The sequence below is a fragment of the Octopus sinensis genome, linkage group LG2, assembly GCF_006345805.1.
Source record: "Octopus sinensis linkage group LG2, ASM634580v1, whole genome shotgun sequence".
Classification (NCBI taxonomy): domain Eukaryota; kingdom Metazoa; phylum Mollusca; class Cephalopoda; order Octopoda; family Octopodidae; genus Octopus; species Octopus sinensis.
This window is the reverse complement of record NC_042998.1, coordinates 203,375,941-203,388,051: the sequence shown is the minus strand read 5'-3', so window position 1 is coordinate 203,388,051 and position 12,111 is coordinate 203,375,941. Positions and strand designations below refer to the sequence as shown.

At 42.7% G+C, this 12,111-nt stretch overlaps 1 protein-coding gene across 1 annotated transcript in view; it reads left to right on the top strand.

Moving 5' to 3' along the window:
* The window catches only part of LOC115232536 (biotin--protein ligase), a 121,964-nt gene that overhangs the window by 18,595 nt on the left and 91,258 nt on the right, over positions 1 to 12,111 (top strand). Inside the window, exons 3-6 of the mRNA XM_029802475.2 lie at positions 1,872 to 2,036; positions 3,722 to 3,872; positions 4,616 to 5,406; positions 8,564 to 8,710. Of these exons, the coding sequence (XP_029658335.1) occupies positions 1,872 to 2,036; positions 3,722 to 3,872; positions 4,616 to 5,406; positions 8,564 to 8,710 (1,254 nt within the window). The remainder of the gene's footprint in view (positions 1 to 1,871; positions 2,037 to 3,721; positions 3,873 to 4,615; positions 5,407 to 8,563; positions 8,711 to 12,111) is intronic.

Genomic DNA, 12,111 nt, shown 5'->3' with positions numbered 1-12,111 from the left:
GGGGGTCTGGCATCGGCCACGATCGGTTGGAGCTTTTAACGTGCCACCGGCACGGAAGCCAGCTAAGGCGGCGCTGGCAACGGCCATGTTCGGATGGTGCTTTTTATGTGCCACCAGCACTATGTATATATGTATGTGTGTCTGTGTTTGTCCCCCCAACATCGCTTGACAACCAATGCTGGTGTGTTTACGTTCCCGTCACTTAGCGGTTCGGCAAAAGAAACTGATAGAATAAGTACTGGGCTTACAAAGAATAAGTCCCGGGGTTGATTTGCTCGACTAAAGGCGGTGCTCCAGCATGGCCGCAGTCAAATTACTGAAACAAGGAAAAGAGTAAAAGAGTAAGAGTAAGAGATGTAGGCGTGGCTGTGTGGTAAGCTTTGCAACCACATGGTTCCAGGTTCAGTTCCACTGTGTGGTACCTTGGGCAAATGTTGTCTACTATAGCTTCAGGCCAACTAAAGCCTTGAGAGTGGATTTGGTAGTCAGAAACTGGAGGACACCTGTTGTATATATATGTATATATATATCATCATCATAATCATCGTTTAACATCCGTTTTCCATGTTGGCATGGGTTGAACGTTCAACTGGGGTCTGGGAAGCCAGGAGGCAGGCTACATCAGGCTCCAATCTGATCTGGCAGTGTTTCTACAGCTGGATGCCCTTCCTAATGCCAACCACTCCGAGAGTGTAGTTGGTGCTTTTTATGTGTCACCAGCACAGGGGCCAGAGGAGGCTGGAAATGACCACAATCAGTTGGTGCTTTTTTACATGCCACCGGCACGGGGATCGTAACTACAATTTCCATTTGATTTTGATGTACTTGACTCAATAGGTCTCCTCAAGCACAGCAGGTCGCCCTACGATCCAAGGTACTTTTGAGTGGGTTGGGGCTGGTTGTGCGACACTGGTGTATATGTGTTTTGTTTTTGTTTGTGTGTGTATATATATATATATATATATATATATATATATAATGTGTGTATATATTTGTGTGTCTGTGTTTGTCTCCCCATCATCATTTGACAACCAATGTTGGTGTGTTTACATCCTCATAACTTAGCGGTTCGGCAAAAAAGACCAATAGAATAAGGACTAGGCTTACAAAGAATAAATCCTGGGTCAATTTGTTCAACTAAATGTGATGTTCCAGCATGGCCACAGTCAAATAGCTGAAACCAGTAAAAGAATAAAAGAATAAATTCTAAATATTTTAAAAACATAAGATTTTTTTTTAAAACATTGATCGATGCCAGTGTCACACAGCAGGCTCTTGTGCCGGTGGTATGTAAAAGCACCCATGCCAGTGGCGCATAAAAGGCACCCATTACACTGTAGGAGTGGTTGGCATTAGGAAGGGCATCCAGCCACAGAAACCAAGCCAAGCCCAACTGGACCTTGGTGCTGCTCTCTGGCTTACCAGTTCCAGTCAAACTGTCCAACCCATGCCAGCATGGAAAAACGGATGCTAAATGATGATGATGGTGATGATGATTGAATTGCTATGGGGGTCCATCTGAGTAAAATTGAAATCAAAAGGGTACAGGTAAAAAAATGATTGAGAAATACTATAAGATTGGTCAATCTGCTAAAAATAGCAGCCAAACCTTTGTCAGCTGGCAGAAACGTTAACACACCAGGCGAAATACTTAGCAGTATTTTGTCTGCCGCTATGTTCTGAGTTCAGATTCCGCCGAGGTCGACTTTGCCTTTCATCCTTTCGGGGTCGATTGAATAAGTACTAGTTACGCACTGGAGTCGATATAATCGACTTAATCCATTTGTCTGTCCTTGTTTGTCCCCTCTGTGTTTCAAACTTGAAGGACACATCAGATAACAGGTTTTTTTTTTCTATTTTTTCTTTTTCAGGTGACAGTTAACTTAAAAGACTGGCATCTTTATCGAGATGTCTCTAACGAAGACCTCCAATCATTTCCTCCCGATATTCTGACTGTCCTTCTTGAAGCTGGCATCACTCATTTGACTTCGCCTGTTGATAACCTGGAAGAACCTGGGAAAGAAGACTGCATTGAGGTAAACATTTCTTTCAGTCTGTTTTTCAAGGACCTAAAAGACACGGAGCCACATTTGGTGCCCCTTAATTTCTACTGTTCACATTAGGGAAAGAACATTTTCAGTGGTCTGGGTATTTGGCTCACAATCAGAAGGTTGTGGGTTCGATTCCTGGCTGCGTATTATGTCCTTGAGCAAGAATGAGTTGCACCTCGATTTCAAAGGGTCAGCCTTGTCACGTTCTGTGTCTCAATGAATCTCCCTGAGAACTATGTTAAGGGTACACAGTTGTCTGCAGAGTACTCAGCCACTTGTATATTAATTGCAAGAGTGGACTCTTCCATTGGTCAGATCAGCTGGAACCCCCGCCGTTGTAACTGACGGAGAGCCAGGCCGAAGCAATTAATACGGGGCCAACTTTACATGAAGGGCCTGGGCCAATTTTGGAAACTTTGTTTGACCAAAAAAGTGCATCTGATGTGCCTCCAAGTCTGGTGGGTTTTCTTACTTTTATCTCTAATCATGCCATGGAAAATGTCCTAACATATAGGCAGAGGGGTGGCTGTGTGGTAAGAAGTTTGCTTCCCAACTACATGGGTCTGAGTTCAGTACACTTGTATGGCACCTGGGTCAAATGTTTTCTACCATAACCTTGGGCCGATGAGAACCTTGTGAGTGGATTTGGTGGATGGAAAAAATTAAGAAAACCTCATCATATATCTGTATGTAGGTATTAGGTATGTATGTATGTGTGTGTATGTTTGTATACACACACACATACACATATAAGATTCAAGGATCAATGTGTAGGAAGAAGGTTAGCTTCAAGCAATCTGTAGTAAATATAAAAAAAACAACTTTCAGGGACAATAGTTTATTGAGATGGAAGGCTGGGGTTTCTTTTTTGGATCAAAGTATGATAAATTGAAAAAAGTTCTTTTTATATTTCATGGTAAGCAACCAGGGTTGCCAGTTGTGTGAATAAGAATACAAGAGTTACGGAATGGAGTAGATAAGATATGGGCTACATATGTTTCATAGCGTGCAGAACCTCAGAAGTGGTAAATACCCAGGCGAGGTGTATACTGCAGGCTACACTTCAACGCCAAGGGTATCTTGATTAAGGCGACGAGCTGGCAGAAACGTTAACACGCCAGGTGAAATGCTTGGCAGTATTTTGTCTGCCACTGCGTTCTGAGTTCAAATTCCGCCGAGGTTGACTTTGCCTTTCATCTTTTCGGGGTCGATTGAATAAGTACCAGTTACGCACTGGAGTCGATATAATTGACTTAATCCGTTTTTTCTGTCCTTGTTTGTCCCCGCTATGTTTAGCTCCTTGTGGGTAGTAAAGAAATAGGGTATCTTGATTAAATGAAAGTTTACATTGTGGCAAGGAGGTACGTGTTAGCGCATGGAAGATTCAATCAGAATATATGTATAGACATACAAATGTGTGTATGTATCTGGGTTTGTACCCCAACCCTTGCTTGACAACAGGTGCCGGTTTGTTTATGTCCCTGTAACTTAGCAATTCAGTGTAAGAGACTGATGGAATAAATACCAGCCTTGAATAAAAGAAAACAAGTCCTGGGGTCAATTCCTTTCACTAACAGTTCTTCAAGGTGGTGCTCCAGCATGGCCACAGTCTAATGACTAAAACAAATAAAAGATGCTAGGTGACAATTTGTTTCCTTTTTTTTTTCTAGATCCATGATTATGGCCGAACTTTGGCCTGGAAAGCAGGAATGCCATGTTCTATCTTAATGTCTTGTACACCAAGTAACCTCTTGAATATGGGTCTGGCAGTCACAAATGGTAAATTACGCTTCCAAGAATTAACAGTGGAATCAATTTTATGTAAGTCACTTCTTTATTTTCTTTGTTTCTTGCCCTTTCCCCTTCAACGCACCATTGCACCCCCACTTCCCCACTATTACTATCCACTGCACCCCCTACTCCCACCCATGTGAACCTTTATTGGGGTCCACCCTGTTGCAGTAGTTGGATCACTTTCGAAGACAATAAATTAAGTAGCAGTGAAACACTGGGGGTCAATGTAATTGACTCGTCCCCTTCTCCAAAATTTCAAGCCTTGTACCTATAGTAGAAAGATCATCATCATTATTATTATTATTATTATTATTATTATTAAGGCAGTGAGCTGGCAGAACCGTTAGCACGCTGGGTGAAATGCTTAGCGGTATTTCGCCCATCGCTGCATTCTGAGTTCAAATTCCGCCAAGGTTGACTTTGCCTTTCATCCTTTCAGGATTGATAAATTAAGTACCAGTGAAACACTGGGGATTGATGCAATCGACTAGTCCCCTCTCCCAAAATTTCCGGCCTCGTGCCTTCCGTAGAAAAGATTATTATTATTATTATTAAGGTTGTGAGGTAACAGAATCCTTAACTTTCTGGGTAAAAATCCTTAGCAGCATTAATGTTCTGAGTTCGAATTCTGTTGCGATCAACTTTGCCTTTCATCCCTTCAGGGATCCAATTCGCCCCCTCTCCAAATTTCTGGCCTTGTGCCAAAATCTGAAACCATTATTATTGTTCTTGTTAATGTTAACTGTTTTCTCTTTCTTTTCCGTGTCCAGCAATAAATATAGAAGGGTGTGGCTCCAACCTAATCCTTCCTCCGGCCGTGAAGGACAACTTAAAACGTTACAGCATTGGCAGTGAGAACAGCATCGATGATCAGGATTCTTGTTGTTGCCATTCTAACGAAGCGTTGGCGTCGCCATGTGCCAGTGAGACCCACTCGGATGAAGACCTCCTGCTCGACAGCGATTCAGAAATGGCTGCTGGAGATGTGAAATACGAAAAGATGGAAGCAGATGAGGCCAAAGTGGATTTGGAATTCCAGAGACCTGCTAACGTTGCCGTGAAACCACCAAACATTCTTGTTTACTGTGGCAAAAAAGACTCCAAACGTAAATTTGAATCCTTCAAAACCATGCTTGAAAAATGCTTGTCTTCAGATTGCTATGCGATTTACCAACTTCAGCACAATCAAATCAACACAGCACCCTGGATGGACAACACCATATTGTTGGTTATTGCGTGCGAAAGACTCTATGATGACATTGACCATGTGATATTTAGCTATTTTGAGAAAGGTGGGAAGCTGATGAGTTTGGCAAGCAATATCGATTCTTTGTTCCTTGACAAAGAATTGGTTCGTCGTTCTGCAGACTTGGTGAATGTATCATGCCATCATTGGAGTAATGTTCCGATGATGGCCGGACGTTACATCTACTCAAATGCTTTAAAATCCTCCAATTTTAATTGTACAGTTTTAGCTTCAGAAAGTTCTAGCCAAAACTCTTTGATTGTTAAGTTAGAATCTCCAGCAGACCTCGACCAAGGAGTTGCTGTCTTATCTCAGGTGAGTTGATTAGAAAAACCTGAAATTTTGTTGAATTATTTTTACATGCTTTTGTGTGTGTGTGTGTGTGTGTGTGTGTGTGTGTTGTGTGTGTGAGCACCACTGATGGTACCACATAAAAAGTTCCCATTACACTTTGTAAGGTAGCTGGCATTAGGAAGGGCATTGAGCTGTGGAAACCAAGCCAAAACAGACAAATGGGATCTGGTGCAACTCCCAGGCTTGCCAGCTCCTGTCAAACTGTCCAGCCCAAGCCAGTGTGGAAATCTGATGTTAAATAAGGATCTTTATATATAAATTGGGGGAATAATTAAAATCCTGTTCATCTGCTCACGAGCTCATCATACTGACTTGACTTGACTTGAGACAGCATTCACCCGGGGTGGGTTGAGCTGGCTTCATTCATCCTCAATGCTGCATCTCTCACAAACGCCGACCAGACCTGGCGATTTGAGGCTAACGACTACGTGATCTCCAACCACTCCTTATTCCAGCGGCGAACACCATAGATATGGGTTCCTGGGTTGGGTTCCTAGCTCTTCGTACTGGTTCTTGGCTAGCGTAGTATTTGAAAAGCGAAAGATCTGTAAGACTTCGATTGATGCCAAAGGTGAGCAGTGCACAGCTTCATGGTAAGATCCAGTGGGTTTAATATAATAAACCCAGCAGAGTGGATAACAAAAGCAAGGATTTAAATGAAAAAAGGACAAGTCAGATTGACATTACAGTTGTTTCTATAAATGGACAATATCTTTATTTCATACAATATCATTTTTTTGGCGGATTTCATACAGACATACACATAGGCGCAGGAGTGGCTGTGTGGTAAGTAGCTTGCTAACCAACCACATGGTTCCGGGTTCAGTCCCACTGTGTGGCATCTTGGGCAAGTGTCTTCTGCTATAGCCCCAGGCCGACCAATGCCTTGTGAGTGGATTTGGTAGACGGAAACTGAAAGAAGCCTGTCGTATATATGTATATATATATATATATGTATGTGTGTGTTTGTGTGTGTGTGTTTGTCCCCCTAGCATTGCTTGACAACTGATGCTGGTGTGTTCACGTTCCCGTAACTTAGCGGCTCGGCAAAAGAGACCGATAGAATAAGTACTGGGCTTACAAAGAATAAGTACCGGGGTCGATTTGCTCGACTAAAGGCGGTGCTCCAGCATGGCCACAATCAAATGACTGAAACAAGTAAAAGAGTAAAAGAGATATGTGTTTTTGTATTCATCATCATCATCATTGTTTAACATCCGCTTTCCATGCTAGCATGGGTTGGACAATTTTGACTGAGGTCTGGCGAACCAGACGACCGCACCAGTCTCCAATCTTGATCTGGCAGAGTTTCTACAGCTGGATGCCCTTCCTAACGCCAACCACTCCGTGAGTGTAGTGGGTGATTTTTATGTGCCACCGGCACAGGGGCCAGTCAGGCGGTACTGGCAATGACCTCGCTCAAATCTTTTTACACATGCCACCGGCACAGGTGCCAGTAAGGCGACGTTGGTAACGATCACACTCGAATGGTGCCCTTTTACGTGCCACTGGCACGGAACCCAGTTGGCTGCTCTGGCAATGATCATGCTCGAATGGTGCTCTTGGCACCCTACTAGCACGGGCACAAGTACCAATAAGGCGACACTGGTAACGATCAACTTGAATGGTGCCCTTTTATGTGCCACTGGCACATCATTATTATTTGATGTCCATCTTCCATGCTGGCATGGCTAGACATTTCATGAGGGTCCAACAAGTCTGCAGACTGCATCCTGCTCCCATGTCTGCTTGGCATGACCTCTCCACCTGAATGCTCTTCTGAATGCCATCCTCTAACCAAAGACCACTGGAAGCTTTATTTAGTTTTATCTTTTATCTTAAGTCATTAGATGAGAAGGTTGATACTAGATGTGGAAAACAACCTTCTCATTTTTTTTTTCTCATGGCTTCTCATGTACCGGTGTCCTGGTTTTCAAATAGGACAAACCATGTGCCCAGAACCCTGAGATTATTTGGAAATACAAGGTGTGTTATATAAAAACCTGCCTAATCATGTTTTAATGGCAAAAGACTATTTGTAGCTCATATTTTAAATACTGTGTGCATTAACCCTTTCGATACCAACCTGGCTGAAACCACCTCTGGATTTGTAGTACCAATGTCTTGTTTTCAAAAGTTCTGAATTAAAATCTTCCTCCAAACCTTAGTCACAATTTATGTTCCTAACACTAGTTTAATGATAACAAAGTTATTTTACTAAATTCTTTGTTATATTTAACCCTTTAGTGTTCACATTATTCTGCCAAAATTAATCCTTTTTTATCCACATTACCTTGAACTAATCAGGCATTATCTTGGAGTTATGAGATTTTGATGAGGTAGCTGTTAATTTTTAAAACGATATTGTAGGGCTGGTGCGAGAGACCAGATCTGGCCAGTTTGAACATAAAACAGGCAGAATACTTTTGGCCAGATATGGCCGGTTTAAATGCTAAAGGGTTAAAGTAATTGAAAGAAACAGAGAGCATCTCAACAGAAATACAGTAACGAAAGGGTTAAATGATATTTATCTCTCATTAGATGGAGTTCATTTTTTGTTGATCCAACCTTAATGGAACGGTAAACCCTCTCTCTCTCCCTCCCCCTCTCTCTCTCTCTCCATCCATCATCATTATCATATATATTACTCTTTTACTTGTTTCAGTCATTTGACTGCGGCCATGCTGGAGCACCGCCTTTAGTCGAGCAAATCGACCCCGGGACTTATTCTTTGTAAGCCCAGTACTCATTCCATCGGTCTCTTTTGCCGAACCGCTAGGTGACAGGGACGTAAACACACCAGCATCGGTTGTCAAGCAATGCTAGGGGGGACAAACACACACACACACACATACATATATATATATACATATATGCGACAGGCTTCTTTCAGTTTCCGTCTACCAAATCCACTCACAAGGCATTGGTCGGCCCGGGGCTATAATAGAAGACACTTGCCCAAAATGCCACGCAGCGGGACTGAACCCGGTACCATGTGGTTGGTTAGCAAGCTACTTACCACACAGCCACTCCTGCGCCTATGTTTATTTATTGTTTATTTATGCAAGTTCAAGCTTTAATATTCAAAGAGTTTCCCATTTCCGTTGCTACCGTTTAGGTCTACTTTGACAGTGACCACTGCGGTAAACCGAGCGAGGATTTTTATGAAATTCTTTGCCATTTGATGTCCACTCATCTTGAACTTGAATGTTCCAGCCAAGATGTTCCTCAGCTGACTCCCGCCAAACTTTTCACTAAAACAAAGGTAAGAATTGCCATTTATTCCATTGAATTCATTCATCTTATGTAACTCTTAGTTTTCTTTTTCTTTCTTTCTTTCTTTTTCACTGAAAGAGTAGAATTGTTGTTGTTGTTGTGACATTAGATTATGGTGCAGTGGAATAAATTTAGGGATCCAAACTGCAGAGTGTTTTTACTTTAACTGAAACCTGTTGGATCATCATCATCATCATCGTTTAACATCCGCTTTCCATGCTGGCATGAGTTGGACGATTTTGACTGAGGACTGGCGAACCAGATGGCTGCACCAGGCTCCAATCTGATCTGGCAGAGTTTCTACAGCTGGATGTCCTTCCTAACACCAACCACTCCAAGAGTGTAGTGGATGCTTTTACGTGCCACCGGCAACTTAGTAGGAATATTTTTGGAAAATCTCCCAACCACATGGTTCTGGGTTCAGTCCTTCTCCATGGCACCTTGGGCAAGTGTCTTCTACTATAGCCTCAGGCCGACCAAAGCCTTGTGATGGATTTGCCAGATGGATACTGAAGAAAAATTCTTGTGTGTGTATGTGTGTGTTTGTTCCCCTTCACTGCCTGACAACTGGCCTTGGTGCGTTTACATCCCTGTAACTTAGCAGTTCAGCAAAAGAGATCAATAGAGTAAGTGCCAAGCTCAAAAAAATCATTTGACTAAAGAATCTTGAAGGTGGTGCTCCAACATGGCCTCAGTCTAATGACTGAAACGTGTGAAAAATAAATGATGATTAACTGGTGCATAGCTTTGATTAGATTTACTTGAGAATCCAACTGGATCATTTGATGACATTTGCCCCTAATAGGGCCTTCTGGAGGACCCTGACACCCTCCTCTCTCCTGCACCACCCTCATAGGGATAAGTGCATAGTAGAGATGGGAGAATTATTATATAGTTTTTCTCTTAAGGTGGCGAACTGGCAGAAACGTTAGCACACCGGGCGAAATCCTTAGCAGTATTTCGTCTGCCGTTACGTTCTGAGTTCAAATTCCGCCAAGGTCGACTTTGCCTTTCATCCTTTCGGGGTCAGTAAATTAAGTACCAGTTACGCACTGGGGTCGATGTAATCGACTTAATCCCTTTGTCTGTCCTTGTTTGTCCTTTCTGTGTTTAGCCCCTTGTGAGTAGTAAAGAAATAGGTATTTCGTCTGCCATTATGTTCTGAGTTCAAATTCCGCCGAGGTCGACTTTGCCTTTCACCCTTTCGGGGTCAATTAAATAAGTACCAGTGTTTCAGTAGGGTCGATGTAATCGACTTAATCCGTTTGTCTGTCCTTGTTTGTCCCCTCTGTTTGTCCCCTCTGTGATTCATTGTGGGCAGTAAAGAAATTAGAGTGATGATGTTCTTGAGGCTGCCCGTTGATAACTTTCAGAAATCCCTGGCCTAGTACTGCTTGCTTTTGAGGGATACTTCTAGTTTCAGGTAAATTCTTCAGGTATGGAAGTGCTGGCAGGCAAGGGTGTCCTAGATGCATGCTGAGCAGTGAAATATTACTGCATGCATTTGTGCTGTGTCCAAGTATTGCCGACTGGTGAAGTTATGTCAAACAGCTGCTGTTATCATCATCATTTAACGTCCGTTTTCCGTGCTAGCATGGGTTGGACAGTTCGACCAGGGTCTGGGAAGCCAGGAGGCTGCACCAGGCTCCAGTCTGATCTGGCAGTGTTTCTACAGCTGGATGCCCTTCCTAACGCCAACCATTCTGTGAGTGTCGTGGGTGCATTTTATGTGGCACCGGCACAGGTGCCAGGGGAGGCTGGCAGTGGTCACGATCGGTTGGTGCTTTTTACGTGCCACCGGCACAGGTGCAGCTGTCAGCCAAGTTTGTTGTGAGGATTACCCCACTGCCCACCTTTAACGAGATGGGGAAGGTAGTGTTCCTATGTCTAGTGGCTATGGCAAAAGAGGTTGTGTGGTGGATGAGGCTGGAAAGATTGAAGACTGACCCTCCTTTTTTAAGCTTCACTTGCAAAAGAAAGTGAGGGTGGTGAGGGAGGTGTTTTTCTCCAGAGAATCTGTCAGAAGATGAGTAACTGGCAGAAATGGTTAAGGTGAAAGGAACTACTCTAAGCATGCACTCTCTTTACTCTTTTACTTGTTTCAGTCATGTGACTGCCGCCATACTGGAGCACCGCCTTTAATCGAGCAACTCAACCCCGGGACTTATTCTTTGTAAGCCCAGTACTTATTCTATCGGTCTCTTTTTGCCGAACCGCTAAGTGACGGGGACGTAAACACACCAGCATCAGTTGTCAAGCGATGGTGGGGGGACAAATACAGACACACAAACATATACACACACACATACATATATATATATATATATATATATATATATATATATATATATATATATATATATATACATATACATATATACGACAGGCTTCTTTCAGTTTCCGTCTACCAAATCCACTCACAAGGTTTTGGTCGGCCCGAGGCTATAGCAGAAGACACTTGCCCAAGGTGCCACGCAGTTGGACTGAACCCGGAACCATGCAGTTGGTAAGCGAGCTACTTACCACACAGCCACTCCTGCGCCTTTGGTTTCTAGTCCTTGTGATTGGAGATTGGAGAACATCACTTAGGTGAGGGCTTGTGCCCTTAGTAGGTCTCATAGATTTTGAATCTATGAGGTTCCTTGATTCGCTCTAATTAGAAGTTCCGCATCAGGTGGACTGCATCATCCATGTATTCACTTTTTTTTATATACTTTTTTACCTCATTGCCCCCCCCCCTCTCTTTTTTCTTACCCTCATCTTTTTATGTAATCATTCCCTGACAAAATATAAATTGTCTTTGTAATGTCTCCCTATCTGAAGCCCCTGCGGCAAATATTATTATTATCATTATGTTTAGCGGTTGACTTTGCCTTCCATCCTTTCGGGGTCAATAAAATAAGAACCAGTTGAATATTGGGGTTGATGTAATCAACTCTTTTCCACCTCCCCCAACCTGCCCTTGTAGCAAAATTTTGAAATAATAATAATAATAATAATTATTATTATTATTATTATTATTATTATTATTAAGATGGCAAACTGACAGAATCATTAGCATGCCAGGCAAAATACCTAGTGGTATTTCGTCTGTCCTTATGTTTTGAGGTCATATCCCACCGGGGTCAACTTTACCTTTCATCCTTTCACAGTTGACAAATTAAGGACCAGTTGAACACTGGGGTTGATGCAATCAACTTGGGCCCCCCTGACCCCAAAATTTTCAGCCTTCTGCCTATAATAGAGAGCATTATAATTAAGGCAACAAGCTGGCAGAACCATTAGCATGCATTGACCAAATACTTAGCTTTACATTCTGGGTTCAATTTCTGACGAAGTCAGCTTTATCTTTCATCCTTTTGGGGTTGATGCAATCAACTACCCTTGTCC